This window comes from Lampetra fluviatilis, chromosome 18 (genome assembly GCF_964198595.1).
Source record: "Lampetra fluviatilis chromosome 18, kcLamFluv1.1, whole genome shotgun sequence".
In the NCBI taxonomy this organism is placed as follows: Eukaryota; Metazoa; Chordata; class Hyperoartia; order Petromyzontiformes; family Petromyzontidae; genus Lampetra; species Lampetra fluviatilis.
The window spans coordinates 4,754,866-4,771,580 of record NC_136292.1 but is presented as its reverse complement, the minus strand read 5'-3'; the positions used below and the strand labels follow the sequence as shown (position 1 = coordinate 4,771,580).

The following is a 16,715-nucleotide window of genomic DNA, read 5'->3' as shown; positions in this document are numbered from 1 at the left end:
CCTCAAGTGCTCATTTGAGCAGCAAATCACTGCGACTTTCTCTTTGCTCATAGAAATCGTGTAATAATTTCCCAGTGCCTTATTCTGCGCATTGTCGCAAGCGGTAAGCATCGACTTCAATCGCCATGTCACCGTTGCCTATAGCCAACTGTGTGTGCCACAGCCAACACCATCGTTCACCGCTACGGTTCGTTGGGTAATTTACAGTGCCACAAACGAGCATATTCTCGCTATTTAAAGCACTCAAGACGGTGGCTTGTCTGCATGAAGGGTGAGCTCAGGGTGACAGCCCGTTGGGAGGTTGTATAACCCACGGATAATGAGCCACACGTGCGCGCTCCACACAGCGCGCACATTTGAGTCAGTGGCTCCCTTTGCGCCGCTATTCTTGGCATTCTGTCGGGCAAAGTTTATTTGTTTTTTTTTGGAGGTTGGTCTCTCTCAAACCAGTTCCCAAGTGATCAGGTCTTCCACAATAACCATGGCGCCGAATGGCAGCGAATTTGACATCGGTTTTAAATTGAGATTGAAAACTCATTTGTTTGTAATTGCTTTTTGTGTTTAGTTTGTGCCTTCCCCCCGCCGCACCTCCGATTAGCTCGGTTGGCTGCGTACGGTGTGAAAGAAGTTCAACATACACATGCACAGAATAAATAACATCTAGCTGTATATCGCGAAAAATCACATTGTTATACCGTACCGAAATTAAGACACATCCATTGGAAATTCTCCACATTATAATTTTTACACACAATTGTGAGTAAGCTACCTGACTCTTAATGACAGACACGCTCTGCGTCTAAAAGCACACAGCGTGTGTGTGTGTGTGCTATGGAGGAGACTCGTGAAGGATGCTGCTGGGCAATTGGAGGGTAGCCACACACCCACAACAACAGGTCAGAAGAGCAATGCTCACAACAATGCTCGTTGGCACAGGTCAGAGCACAGGTGGTGTGTGTTTGGCAGTCATCTTAGACGGTCAATCCGGGCCTGTCCTGAGACCTCTTGCCAGCAAGCCTACGACACGCTACATGGCCTCAAAGGGCACCTAGCTTGGCACAAGTGCTGTGGTGACTTTTCGATTTAAAGCTTTCGTGACTGCAGGGATTCATCTTCTTGGTTCTTTCGGTAATGTCACGTAGAAGGGAAGTAATAAAATAATAAAAATAAAACATAATAAAATAATTCTCACGACGTTTCGGCCACAACGCAAGAGGACGGCTGCTTGCGTTGTGGCCGAAACGTCGTGAGAATTATTTTATTATGTTTTATTTTTATTATTTTATTACTTCCCTTCTACGTGACTTTACCGAAAGAACCAAGAAGATGCTGTGGTGACGTCACCGTCACTCAAAACTTTTTTTTATTTCACCAGGTAAGGCTCACTGAGCTATACAGCTATTTTTCAGAAGCGACCTGGCCACAAATGATAGCGCAACGAAGTGGCTTATCAGGTGGACATTTATAGCAGACAAATACTTTAAACGCACATGGATTCTAAATGTGGAGGGAAAAAACCAGAGGACCTGGAGAAAAATCCACACGGCCACGAGAACATACACGCTTCAAATATACAGCAGCAGGCGTCAGGGGTCGCGATCAAACCCACGACCTTCTGCATACCAGGCGAGGGAGTTAACATCTCGCCACCATTTAGTGGCGAATGGCGGCGGCGGCAGCGGTTGTTGTCACCGACGTGTGCACCATATGCGCTCGAATGTGAATAGCGGCCGAAAAGTCCCAGGCCAGCCTGCACCATTGCCTAGTAACTGGCTATGCGTGTGTGCGTGGTGGCGCCTGCTGGGCCGTGGAATGGCTAAAGTGGGGAGAGTGTGTGGGGCGAGCAGCTCGAGGCGATTGTTGTCCCACGTACCTGAAGGGGAGCGCTCTTTGACGGGAAGCTGGTCAAGCTGCAAGGTGGCGTTGCCTCCGCTGCGGGTGAACCTCACCACGTGGTACCGGCCGTCGTTTACCAGCGCGTCGTCCTCCGTTATCACCATGTCGTCCGTGCCCACGTTAAAAATCACGCCGACCTTGCCTTGCTCCTGTAAGGGGATAGAGTTTTCCGTGGTAATTTTGGGCGCAGGAGCCCTCGTCCCAACGATCCAGAAATGGCGTAGAGTTTGGATTTGGGCACATTCTCAGAGGTGGGAGCTTGATGGAGCAAGTCCTGGAAGGAAGGAGGGATGTAGACGCAAGAGGTGGATAAATACAACTGCCGCTTGACTGCCTGAAGAAAGGGTGAAGGCAAATGAAGAAGAAAGGTCAAGATCAGAGGACAGAGGATGGAGAACTTTGAGACCTGCCATTGGGTAAAGGACTTGGGAAAATAAATTTGGATATATACTCTAAATGTTTAAATATATTTTGGGTCTCATTTTTCTCCCAATTGTGTTCTTTGCAATGTCTTGTAAAATGATCCATTTGCAAATTTTGGAGAGCAGTGTGCAAGCCTGTGTGTCAGAGGCTGGTCTTGAAAGAGAATTTCACAGCATCTCTCCTGAAAAATACTTAGCCTCTTCACATTTGGTATTGCATACTCCCTCGCCCACTGCAATTATGCATGTGCTTTGAACTTATTTCCCACGTACGTAAATTGTTTGTTGCAGGACAGTGAATGCAATATGTTTTTTTTATATTCTTCGAGCTGGAATTTTGCAATAATCATTGAAAAGCCAAATTTTGTATATTTATTATAAAAAAAAAATCTTATTTGTTTATCTGCCATCATTGGCGACTGGGCTGAGACCACAAACTCGCCGCCGTATTTGAGGGCCTGGTTTAATCACGGGTGCCTGCCTGGATTCAAGCCCAGGATTTGAGGAGTAACGGCTTAGTGCTCTGACCTCTGTGCCACCTGCCCAGAGCAGGGTAATCGGATATTAAATTCCTAACGAGGCAAGCTAATCAATGGAGAAATGAATCTACTGGCATTGGTGAATCAATTAATTAGCCAGTGCCCTTCATTTAACCAGGGGAGAGCCTATTAGGCATGCGATGATTCATCGATTCATCAACTCAGATCGTTCCTTATGCTCGCGACACGTGCACTGCATCGTGCACTTTCCAAGCAGTTATTTATATTTTAGGCAAATTAATGCAAATTATGTACGTATGTTGAACTTCTTTCACACCGTACGTAACCAGCCGTGCTAATCGCAGGAGCGATTAGGGTAATGGAGTGAACAGAATTGTGCAAATTAGGCAACGAAAATAATGAGGATTGATACACGAAACAGGATGGAATGAACAAGACGAACATCAAATGGATTCTAGATTCCTGACAAATCATCGTATTGCTGGCAGAGTGTGAATTATCTCATGCCTCGAGCCCATGGATGTCTGTTTATAGAAGGCAAAATTCAATCGATTGGTGAAACGAATGATGTTGCAAGGGTTATAATGTGAATTTTACATCTATTGGTACAATTTTGTATTTTTTTCTGCCAGAAATTATTGAGTTTTGGCAGAAATAAAAATGTTAAATTCAGGCATACACTCGATCCAGCTGCCGAAACCATTCCACCTCTGCTCGCCTGTCGAGGCTGTCTATTATTGTATAATTTAGTTCATTGCCATGTACAGTTTATTCACTATAGTGTAATGCTGTTTGTCTCTTCTCAAGAGCTGTCAGCAATCTCTCACGACTGGCCTTATAATTATATGAGCCATGTCATCCATGCCTCCCCAGTGGCGATGTTTAAACACCGCACCAGGTACTCATTTATGGCTGAGTCGACCTATTGTAGGAACCAAACACGGTTCAGAAAATCGTCACTAGTGTTGTCAATAAGCAAAAGACAAAAAAGACAAAGCTCCCCCGTATAGCCTTAAACAGACTGTTGGGGCAAGTGCTGTTCGCGAGCACCTATGAAGGCCGGCACGGCACACGAGGGGGTGGGTGGCCAACACCACGCCCGGTCGCCTTTGTCTCCTCAGTTGCGATGTGTACACACCGCACTAGATACTCATTTGAGGCTGAGTCGACCTAGGGGAGACCCAGGCCGGGTTCGGATAAATCGTCACTGGTGTTGGTGGCCGTGAGCGGGAATTGAACTGGGCGGGTTAATAGCGCAGCGCGCCAACCACCACACTGCCTGCGTCCCCACGGTGTCAATAGGCAACACTCTACAAACACACACATATTTAAGTGTCAGATCTCAATGGGCTATGCGTTTCTCACAAAGTCCGACATGTGGGTGCGGCGTGTCATAACAGACACTCGATTATAGCGTGGTGAAAGAACGCTCTTAGCAAACCCTCAGAAACCCTGCAATAAAAAACAAATCTTTTCTCAACAGCTGTCATCAATGCTCTCGCTCCTAGGCCTGTCCCCCCCCCTCCTCACCCAACACCCACATCTGGCAAAGACGCAAAACAACAAGACACATACACAGAGTCACGATCTTAACAACTCGCCAGATTGAACGCACACAACGCGCGAACGTCCTTTGTGTGGTTTTTGTTCTAAAAACAGATTGGACACAATGAAAAACCCGAGTTTGTAACGCACAAAAACCCGGTCCATGTAACGATTTCCGTGGCTCCGAGACACTCCATTTGCCACCATTAATTGGAATTTCTCACTGTCCAGGGATCCGGAGGTAATCCTCTACCAAGTACTCACTCTCGATCGTTACGGCTTATTGCTTACCATAATCCTGCAGCACAGAATCGCAAGGTATCCCGCAGGCCCGCCTTTCGAGCCCTTCTCCAGCCGATCAATAGCCAATATGGTGAGTTAGAGCCTGTCGTTGGCTATCAAAGCCCACTTGAGCAACAGATTAGTGGAATTGTACCGCAAGAGAGAGAGAGAGAAAAAAAAGAAGAAAAATTGACGTCTGAATCAAATGTGCTGAGATGCTGCCTTCCCACGTCCGCTTGAACAGTTTAAGGTATATTGCTCTTTGCCATGGTAATGGTGCCTTGTGCATTCAAGTGATTACACCATTGGAACCTCATTTGCCAGTAAAAAATATAATTGTTTTTTTACCCTTCTATCTGGCAACAAAACTGACACCTTTTTTTTTACAAGGAGTCTTGTTTGCATAGACCACAATACCTGCAGCCATAATGCAAACATTATGGCTGCAGGTATATATATTTTTTTGCATTATGGCTGCAGGTATTGTGGTCTATGCAAACATGACTCCTTGTAAAAAAAGGTGTCTGTTTTGTTGCCAGATAGAAGGTTAAAAACCAATTATCATTCAAGTGATGTCGATGTCGCGCTTTGGGCTTCACAGTCACGTGGCCGAGTGGAAGTGCGTTCGCGACTCGCTGTGGAGCCTCGTGCTTGTGAAGCCCGGTGGCCGCCCTGGTTAATACTGCAGGCGCGATTAGCCAAGGGGGGGCTACGCGCCGTCTGATTCACGGTGGGCGCTAAAGATCCTGTGACGTTATTTGAAAAAGAGAAGGTCAAGTGTGCTCACATGAGCGTCCAAAATTTTTTAATTTTTGTAAATTGCTTTGCAAATGACTTAATTGGGTGAAGCCACGCAGCAAAATCTCCCCGCCCCCCCCTCCCGCTGTGAAACGACTGCAAACTATAATCGTCTTTGAACATACCGCCTTTGTGATTGCCTTGCCCTATAGCAAGAATTACACGGATACCGAATGTACTAAATGGTTTGATGCATTGCTCCCAGAGCTTTGGGGTCAGGAGAGGCCAAATTTGCACGAGCGCTAATGACGATCACCTGGAAAGTGCCGCTCCACGGCACGCGGTTGCTGGGTTCGCTCCCGCCAGGCTGTGACCGCGAGACGTAGCGTTGACTCTCGGTTTACTAGCATTACGCACGCATTGTGTGTGCGCGCGTTAAAAAAAATGCACACGCTCATGTTTCGCTTGCGAAGTAAATAGGGGAACGGGCGACTTGAACGCTTTAAACCGCTGCCTCTGTGTGACAAATCACAGCGCGAGTTTCCGTGCAGACATTTGCCTCTTTATTGCAGTCTGGGGCATGAATGATTTAAATGTTTTATGGCTGTGGGTGGAAATGGGGGAGGTGGACGGGGCATTGCTCGGGTCAAGTGAATTAGTTTAGCATGGTCAAAGTGGCTCTGTGCAGGGGGGCGCATCCCACGTCCTATCACACAATAGACGGTTGTTTGTTGCAGTCATGTTTGTGCACGCGTGTACTACCCCACATTCGCGTGTACGCAAAGCATATCTTGCGCTCACGTGGGCCTTGAAAGATTTCAATGTTTACTTGGTATTCGAGGTGCCGAAAGTACATATCGCACAATTTGTACTCCGTGCACGCGGTCTATTTTTCGGCAATGGAATTATAGCATGGGACACCGAACCTGATAATGACGGCGTTCAACATTGGCAGCATGTGGGCTTTTAGAGGTTCTGTTCATCTACAGCAGGATGGTGTGACGCATAAAGGGGGCCATTGGTAATTTGTCCGCGTTGCTGCTGTAATTATGTTTCCATGGAATCGGCCATCGTTTTCAAGAATAATAATTTGCAGCTTTTATTGATCCACTGTTGGATGAAGTTAGTCAGTCATGAGTGAGTATTGGTCAGTGTCGGTTGGTGAAGGCGAGGGGGGGGGGGGGGTTAAATGTCCTACTGGACATTTGTGAAAAATAGCTTGATAGCTCATCGGATTCCTTAAGTAAAAATAAATATTTTTGTTCTAAATGTCACTTGCTACTGGTGTTAACCATGGCAAGCCCAACGCGTTTACAGCGCACAGCGCTAACAGCTGCGCCGCCTCTCCCTCCAATGTCTCAATGTAAAAATAACAAAAACATTCGATGCATTCGGCAGTTTTCACAATGCGGATCATTCAACTGCATTTATAAAAGATATGCAAGTTAAATTAAAATGCTTAAGCATCAGAACCAAGAATATGAACAGTGTGAGGCCAAATGCTGTTCTGCAGGGTACATTGCTAATTCCAGCAGCATAGAACCTCAGCGGTCTAGTGCAAGACTCTCACAGATGGGGAGATGATGGTCCATCTGCCCTCGCAGGATAAATGTTTTTCCACCACTGGCTGCCTGCGATTTTAAGTCTCATCTTTACCATTTCAGAGAGAGGTTGTGGCTCCTGTTAAAAAAATATATATAAACTGGCGCAGACAGTTACCCCCGACATATGGAAGTTTCTGTGCACGAATTTTTTGTATTTTATTCATTTTATTTCTACGTGACTTTACCGAAATAAACAAATAGTAATTTCTGTGCATGGTTTGTCACCGATTGAGGCTGATTGCAGATACGACGTGCAATTGTACATGGCAGAGTAAACCAAAAGCCATTTGCCCACAGTACAGTATTGCATTGGTCTTTCAAGGGCAGCAAACAAGAGGGTGGTCAGGTGTTTGCAGGACCAGAGCACTGAGCTAGCACCACTGAGAATCTGGCGAGATGTTAACTACCTCGCCTGGTATACAGGAGGTCGTGGGTTCGATCGTGACCCTGAAGTCTGCTGTATATACGGAGTCTGTGTGTTCTTCCCGTGGTCGTGTGGATTTTTCTCGGGGTTCTCCGCATTCATGAACACGCGTTTAGGGTATTTGCGCTGCTAGAAATGTCGACGTGATAAGCCACTTCGTTGGGCTATAATTTTCGATTGCCAGGTCGCTTCCGAAAAAAAAGTTATATAGCTCAGTGAGCCTTACCTGGTAAAATTTAGAAATATTATTTTTTCATTTATTTTAGAATCGAGGTCACCAACCGTGATTAAACCGCGTTCTTGACATGTTATTTTTTGCCATTTAACTTAACAAAATTAAAGATGTGAGAATTAAAAAAAACCCACATGAATGTCAGTTTTCTTTTACTGACATGGCAGGTCCAAAAGTGTTGCATCCGACCCCCCCCCCCCCTTTGGTGTGGATGCAAGAGGTCACTTGAAGGGATCTCGGTAGTAGTTCTACGATACATCCTTCCACAGGCTGATGCAGTGCTCTGCCAGGGTTCTGAATGCACGTGACCTTCTCATGACGTGACACTCACGGCACAATTGGAAGAAATAATGTTGGGGGGGGGGGGGGAAAGACCAGAAAATAAATGGAAGATGCGGCCTTGAGCATCTTTTCCCGTGCGCAGTCGCTATACCAACTATTGCCGACAAGATTTAGCTTTCACCTGAAAGCGACGATTTACGATGAAGGAGCTGCTCATTTGTTAGACACAACACACTGTCAGCTGTGTCACTCAGTGCACACAGAACACGGAGCTTTACATAACCACCCAATTGTCTATTTTTAAGCTGCGGAATACACACTTGCATCGCTGCATTGAAATGATAAAAGCGATAGTATACTAGGTTTCCTCCAGACATTTGTATTTTTGGAAAGTGCAGCTTTCAAAATATTTTTGCATTAATTCTAGATTTTAGGTTTTCGTGACTGCAAGGATTCATACTCTTTGTTTTTTTCGGTAAAGTCACGAAGGTAAAAAAAATATTAATAAAATAAATGAAAACAACTAAATTAAATCACGACGTTTCAGAAGCAACACAAGCCTCCGCCTTCAGGTGGAACACGCCACAGCAAAATCACTACAGTGTTCCACCTGAAGACGGAGGCTTGTGTTGCTTCTGAAACGTCGTGATTTAATTTAGTTGTTTTCATTTATTTTATTAATATTTTTTTACCTACGTGACATTACCGAAAAAACCATAGAGTATTTTTGCATTATTTCCTACTTTAAATGTGTATCGCTGTCTACATAAGAGTTGTGGGAAAAATATATTTTAAAAATTACGTTTCTCTAACCGTTAACGGGAAACATTCTGTTTGGCGAGCACAGAAGGGGGGAGGGGGCTTAATGGAGGTGGGCAGAGGCAGCAGTGTTTTGCTTTTGCATGCAGTGGCGATAAAGCGGGGAAACGCGAGGATGACCTTTGCCTATCAATATTGGAGGCCAGTTCGCCGTCATATTTGGTGTGCGAGCACCCTGCGCTGCTGGGCAGACCTTTATCGTCACCTGCACTTCCGGCGTGTGTGTGTTCTTGAAATGGAAGGAGGCTCACATCTGGAGGTAATTACCAGCGGCAGCTTTGCTTGGTAAAAAAAAAAGGCCACACTCGGAAGAATTGGAAAATTAGAATTTGATTTTAAGCCACACGTCGTGACGTCGAGCCCCCCGCTGCCCCCCCCCTCTGCCTCTGGCTACACAACAATACTGCCTCGAGGTAAATCAATGTTTATGGCCACTGGGAGAATTGGGTTTTTCGTCATGACTGGTTGCAGGCAAAAAAAAACACCCAGCAGTGCCGCCTTAATTATTAGGGTAATGGCAATGTAGGAAGCTGTTCAATAGACGTTCATTTAAAAATGTGTCATTATGTGCTGTAATGAAACGTTTTACTTCTGTGCTTTAAGTGATCTCACGAACAAATAATGTTAGTAATTTCTTGCGTATTTGATATTCTTGGCGCCTATTTCGTATATATAATAAAAATAACGGTCCCTTTTCTAATTTTTTTTTGCTCCCATGCTGACATTTGCACAAATACAAGGAATAACGGGAATTGAATTCTAAAGCAATATAAAATGATTTCCTGTCAGTCTTGAGAAACCACCAATCATTGTAAAATCTCACGGTTGACATTTATTTTTCCTAAGTTTGGAGAATAGGTGGGGTTTTTTTCTTTCTTCAGGTTCTGTCTTCAGGATTATGTTAAAATGAACACCTACTCTTGAAACACCGCAATGGCATAAGCACCGTGTTGGGCTTGACACGGAGAAGCCCTCTGGTGTTGGCTAAATTTCAAGTAAAGCACGTGGGAAAATGAAATGTTTTCATCAAAAGGCATCAACGCAAAATCCCGTCCCCACCCCACCACCTCAATTCCTTGCAATGCCCTCTGCGAGTACATGTAAGACGTCTGCTCTGGCACCTGGCCTTCAAAAAGTGCGGCTTTAAAAATAATAAAAAATCGGGAAAGTATCATAACAGACGGAGATATTTTCCAGTCGATGGAGATTTTGATTCATGAGGAGAGAAAAAAAAGCCCCGTTGGCTGTGTTAGGAATATGTCCTGTGGCGTCGGTGCAAGAACACAAAGGCGGGCGAGCGCTGAGGGGGCGACCTGTTATCCCTCGCACCACCCCAAAGCGGTGCTTGCAACAAATAAATATAATTGACTGAAGAGAGAGCTGGAGAGAGAAAATCATTGCGATGGATTATCGGTGACATTTCAGGGTCCAGAAACACTCGCGTATTGAGACGCCGTAAAATACAAAATGATATCGTATTGTATTGTTCCGAGCACTTAAGTGTTTGGCTCATGTTTGTATCCTTTCGGGCGCTGCGTGTTTCAAAGTTTATCACCAGGCAAGGTGTCACAATGGCAGCTGGCTGTTTCGCAGGCCTTTACGTGAAAATTGGAACTGTTGTGAAAGACGTTCGCGGCGATTTAGCTAATTTATTTACACTTGACATTGCGGCCGTCCTAACAGATGTTTGCCTGCCGCCAGGTATGTATTTAAAGAAGAGGGCTGGGTGGGACGGGGCTGTTTCTTTTCGCGCTTAAACCTGGCTATCCATCACGCGTGGCAACGCGGCACCGGTAAACATTTCTTAGTTGCTGGAATTTGTGGGTTAGTGGGGGGGTGGCTGCGAGGGCTCAATGAGGACGATAACTCAAATGCATTTAGTGCTACGAGAAAGGTGAAATGAAGGGACAGGTCCAAATAACATGGAACAAAAACGGATTGCGTGACTGTAATTCAAATTGATGCAACTGCCCAGTGGGGGTGAGCACTGCCTCAACGCACAACTCTCGACCAGTGCTGCACCTGCACGGGGGAGCTTGCCTCGATCCGCCGGGGGAGGCAATCGGCGCAATCTCCCGTCGGAGGAGCGGTGCTTGCCTTTGTGCGACCTGGTGTGACGGCTAACGTGCTGGTCCATCAAATGGCAACAATCGTGTCCGATCGGGCACTTGCTTACGTAACGCGAAAGCGGTTTGGATTTGGAGAGCGTCGAAATGCGACCGCATATTAAAGATGACCGCACTTCAGAAGGGACGTGTGAGCATCAGGATAATTTGAAGAGGAATATATATTTGTTTTCCTTCCATCCCAAAATTGTTTGTATGCACGCATGTTGAACTTCTTTCGCACCGGACGTAGCCAACCATGCTAATCGGAGGTGCTGGGGAAGGACAACAAACTAAACACAAAAAGCAGTTCTCAAGAAATACTTTTCAATATAGACGATTTACAAGTGCTTAGCTCCAGTGGCTTCCTAATATCGGAAGGAAGAACGTTTGTGTTCGAGAATGACCCACGGAAGCTGACACTACAGAGCTACTTCTGACATCCCCTCACAAGTGATATCTGGTCCACACAGCAGAGGGAAGCTCTTTCCCACCTATACTCAATGTGGGAGTACTGTTTTGCACATGATGGTCAAACCGATATAATAATTAATTCTAAATGCTGGAATGTGGCCAAATTAAGTGCAGTCATTGTTCGCCAGGCTGAGACCATTATTTCACCGCAACTTGAGAACCGGGTTTCCCGAACCAATGATATTTGTGTCAGCTCAGTTCCCTGACCTCTGGGCTACTTGAAAAGGGAATTTTTGCATTACCTTAAAAACATTACAGTATGTTGTGATGCATTACTTTGCTTTAAAATGCTTTATTGACTGTAAGGCTACTTTTGACCGTCTAATCAATTTCCTCGAAAAGAATAGCTTCTTTTGTATTCTCTATTGCAACCACATTCTAGTGAATAGACTGAAAATATGCTGGGATTTATTGGCTTGAAACAAACTGTGTTGAAAGGGCAGTGTTAGGCTTGGCTGCCCAATTTGTGTCATTGTCATGAAAGTCACATCAAATATGCAAAGCATTTGCGTTCATTGCATCCCCACTGTGCGCACGTTTGGTTTTATATAGTCCGGGCGTGTATCTGTAGCGCAGAGTAAATGATACGGGCAGTGCATCATGCATGTAAGTAGTGACTTTGTGTACGGTGGTGAATAAAACGCGTCCCATGAAAAATATTCCACTCCACATTGGTAATAAAAATGCATGCTTGTAGCCGACATTGCTGTAATGTTAATAGCCTGTGCTTTTATTGCTATCGTATTTTCCAATGCAAAAACCAAAATCCAAGGTGAAAAATCAGATAAATACTAAATTATGTTGCAATAAAGGCTGCCAAATTCAAGGTGAGAACATTTCAATCATCTGAATCCCCAAATGTGGGATAGAGGCTACATTTCCGAAGAATTATGAATCAAAATTAGAAAAACGTGGAATCCTAGTTGTACACAAGGCATGCGCTCATTGTAGGCCGTTTTACTAAGCCGCAGAACACCCATTGTTGGAGTGCCATTATAAATTTCACAAGATGTACATTACTTAATTTTAGAACTTTCGTGACTGCAGGAATTATTATTTGGTTCTTTCGGTTAAGTCACGTCTAAAGATAAAATAATAAATTAAGTTAAATAATTAAAGTAAATTAAATAATTATTTAATTGAATTTATTATTTTATCTTTAGACGTGACTTAACCGAAAGAACCAAATAATAATGTACATTACTTCCGTGCTTTGTACGAAGGGGCTCGTTTGGCCATGACCCCACTCGCGCCCTTGGTCCATTTTTCGAAGAAATTGTCACGAAACATTTAATGCTCGCGAGTGACCGGCATTGGCAGCTCGCTCTGACGACGAACTCAACCGTGTTTTTTTTATTTCTCTCCCTCTTTACGCTCAGCAACGGGTGTGCAAATCACGCTTTTTAAACGCGCCGCAGCCGTGCACCCGCAAGCGGGGCTGCGGTGCTGCCAGCTCCCAATGCCACCTTCCTCTGCTCCTGGCAAGTTTTAACAATGTGACTCGGGCAATGGAGGATTTGCAAGTGGGCAGAAGTGAGTAAGACATGTTTTTCCCCTTGCCCCAACCTACTTCATTATAATCGTGGCGCTAATTAACCGCCGAGTAATAGACTTGCCTCTGGCAGAGCATGATGCGAGGCAATAGAAGCAGAGAAAGTCGAGGTTGGGGAAGCAGTTTTTGGCTGTCATTGCCGGCAGCGAAACACAACTGGGCAAGGCTGGCCATTAAATGGGCGAGTTAAGTGCTGAAAATTCTCTTTTCTGTTTATGTGTATGAAGGCGATACATTGTATCGAGGTAGCATAGAAGTGGCAGAGTGTATACGATTTTGCTGTACATGTCAGCTTTCAAATAACAATTTACTTTCGTGCCAGCATACAGATCGCAAGCAAAATAAATGGTCTTTAAATATAGTAGTAGGTTTTTACCCTTTTAAACTGGTAAAAAACTGACACCTTTATTCAAGGCATCATGTTTGCAATAACCACAACACAAGTAGTCAAAAAAGCAAACAAAAAGAAGCAACTCTGATAATGATAATAATATGCACAGTCCTTGAAGTTGATTGGTCCACACCCGAGACGGCTTTCTTAAGAGCCTAGTCCCCATTGGTGTTGGACCAGATGACACCAGAAGGCGTACAACTCAAACACAGTGCAATATCAGAGTATTGAGAGCTCGGGGTAAGCATTTACACTATGAGATCTCTTTTACCAGTGGCAAAATATAGTAGTAGGTTATTGAAAACATGATGCCTTGAATAAAGGTGTCAGTTTTGTACCAGTTTAAAAGGGTAAAAACCTACTACTATATTTTGCCACTGGTAAAAGAGATCTCATAGTGTAAATGGTCTTTAAATGTTTAATACATACTCGAAGATGGACCTATTTTGTATTAAGGGAATTCTCTATACAAGTCTCTTTACATGTGCATCCATAATGTGCATCCACATTCACACGGCGGATTATTTTAGTAAAACTCTTTTATCACCATAGGCTTACAATGCAACAAAAGTGACTTCGATGCCATGTAAGTCATAATTCTCACTCTGCGGTGGCTGTGCAGTTGCATTCGAGTAGAACTAATGAGTCCTGGTAATGATCCCTTTTTTTTTGTTTACGACCCAAACATAAGGTGGATTAAAGTTTTTCAAATTGCCTTTTGCCTTTCTGTTTCTAGGTAATCATTGAAGAAAGAAAGAAAGCTTGGGGTCGGTGAATCGAAGGCAGTTAATTTGGCAGGGGAGTTAGAGACTCTAAGGGCGTGCAAGGTTTGTGTCCTAGAAATTCTGGGGATATTCTTGCCAAAAAATTTCATTTCCCCGATTTTTTTTTTCATTTGCGGCAGTCTTATACTCGGCCTGTAGCATTGTAATCGTGGGTTTCAATGCAAATCTCATGGCCTTCCTGAAAAGACGGGAAAATGATTTTGGCTCTATAGTGTTGCCATGATTATGGCTTTGGCATTAAAGTTTTAAATTAATTAGCATAATATACTGCAGTTTTTGGTTCAGAGGGCCCATTAAATATTTATTATTTCCTTCATTATTTCCCCCCCCCCCCGTGCAATAATTATTTACACCGGAATTTGTGCATTTAAGATTTGTCGTCAATTGGAGCATTTTATTACATGAGCTGCTCTCGGAGGAAAAGCACATTTCCGATAAGCAAACTCGTGCCTAAACGCCGCGTGGTTTTGCCATCACTCATTAGGCTCCGAGTTGTTAAGGCGGGGAAGGGTCAGAATGAGCGAAACATTCCCCCACTGTGACTCCCTTAGCATGCCGTTCCCCCCGCCTGTTAATCAGTTGCAGTGCAAAGACAAATCATTGTGGAGCCCGGTGCCCAAATGTCAAGTGCTCTCTCGCCTTCCTCGGGCTAGCCGGTTTTTTATTGCACTCATTTCGGCGTGTTATTAACGTCAAAACTCCACGTAATTTATGTACATCAAGGGCCACGAGCATTCACAAGGCGGCAGTGGCATTTATTTCTCCGGCTCAGAGGTAGTGATATTTATTTTGGGCTCAATTTGGTTTTGTAGTTAATGTCCACCCACTCCTCCCCAACTGGCCCCTATCCTTTGGTACCATAATGGATATATAATATATATTTCACCATTCAATTACGAGCCGATAGCAAAGAGAAGTATATTTTAAGTTTGTCACTCGATAATCAAATGTATAATGAATCGGTAACATATAAAGGCCGTGCATATTAATGAGTACTGTTTGCAGGCTGCTCTACTCGAGCGGAAATGCCTTATTTTTTTATAATGGCACGCAAATGGAAATATAAATGACTGTCATTGTTATCCATGGCAACACTACGAGAGGTAGGCATTGACCTCGTTAGATAACCACACAGAGATGTGGAACGTCATAAATCAGACGATGGTTTGTGATTAGCCTTCACATGCAAAAAATGGCATCATTATAGGCCAACTTGAGCAACAAATTTAACCCCAGAACAACATTTAATTACGTTCCGTGCGCAATGCGTTGAGTGGTGATGCGGCGGTTAGCGGCACTGTGCTATAACGCCGGGGTGACCCCATTTCGAATTCTGTCCACGTACGCGGCTGGCATTTTGGGTCTATCTGTACCTGGTACGGGCCTACCGTAAGGTCGACTTGGCCTCAAATGAATACGCGGTATGTCGTTTCAGCATCGGAGCACTGGAAGCAAAGGTTGCCTGGCTTCACCGCCGTCGTGTTTGCCACGCCACCTCTGATGAGCGTTTTGCTCGCGAAAATTGCCGCACTTGTCAGCGGCGATTCACAAATGTCTTGGACAACATTTCCTCCCTGCCTTTTTGGATGCAGTTCTGAAATGCCCCTGGTTTCCCGCTACCCCTCGGGTCATCTCATACAGGGCAGCACTTTCTGTCCTAAAATTTGAATCTTGCACCGGGCGATAATCATTTTCCTGTCATAGCCACGGTCATTCTCCCGAGGCTGGGATACTCTACCTGCCAGCAATGGTACAGGCTGTGCCCAATCAGCTCTTCACAAACTCCACAACCTCAAGGCACCCGCACGAATGCAATGATGCTCAATATTCCCGTTTCAATCGCAGTGAGTTTCATTTGACATCTGTGTGTTTCCTCGGTTTTCATGTAATGTGCCGTGTTGTCCTCCACTCCAATATAATTACCTGCACTAGATTTGTTTCTGCGTTTCTCTTTAGGGGGTTGCAGTGACACGATGGTTAGCACAGTGTGCTATGAACTTAGTTACCTGAATTTGACTCCCAGTCATGGCTAACATTGGTGGCGACTCATATCTGAACTAGTCCTATTGACTCCTTCACCCACCTGCATTGACAAGTGTAGTGAAGTATGGATCAAGCAACTCTCATGGCTGACATAAACTAAAAACTTAGCTAAACTTTTTATTTTACCAGGCAAGGTCCACTGAGCTCTATAGCTCTTTTTCAGAAGCGACCTGGCCGCAAATGATCGCTCAATTAAAGTGGCTTATCATGTGGAAATATATAGCAGGCAAATGCTCTAAACGCATATTTCTAAATGTGGAGGGGAAAACCGGAGGACCTGGAGAAAAATCCACGCGACCACTGGGAGAAAGACACCGCAAACTCCAAATATACACGTTTCAGGGTTGGCATCAAACCCACGACCTCCTGTATACCAGGAGAAGTAGTGAGCATCTCGCCACTGCAGCGCCCCTTTAACCTTGACATGACAAGAATAAGCCTAAAATGTACATACTTTCAGGATTCTTCTAGAAATAGAACTTAAAACTAAAATATGCAAATTAAAATATTGGTAACAAGAGCAAATTGAAAAGACAGATGTGTGTGTATGTGTGCACGTTTTGGCTGAGATGTTTTAAAAGTGTGTAAATATTTGCCACAAGATTTTACGAAATTGGATGC

General features: G+C 44.4%; 1 protein-coding gene across 10 annotated transcripts in view; it reads right to left on the bottom strand.

Moving 5' to 3' along the window:
* Nucleotides 1-16,715, bottom strand: part of LOC144937111 (neurexin-1-like) — a 392,794-nt gene that overhangs the window by 26,139 nt on the left and 349,940 nt on the right. For all 10 annotated transcript variants that reach the window (XM_078864391.1, XM_078864394.1, XM_078864395.1 and 7 more), the window contains one exon: nt 1,874-2,045. In XM_078864391.1, coding sequence (XP_078720517.1) covers nt 1,874-2,045 — 172 coding nt within the window. The remainder of the gene's footprint in view (nt 1-1,873; nt 2,046-16,715) is intronic.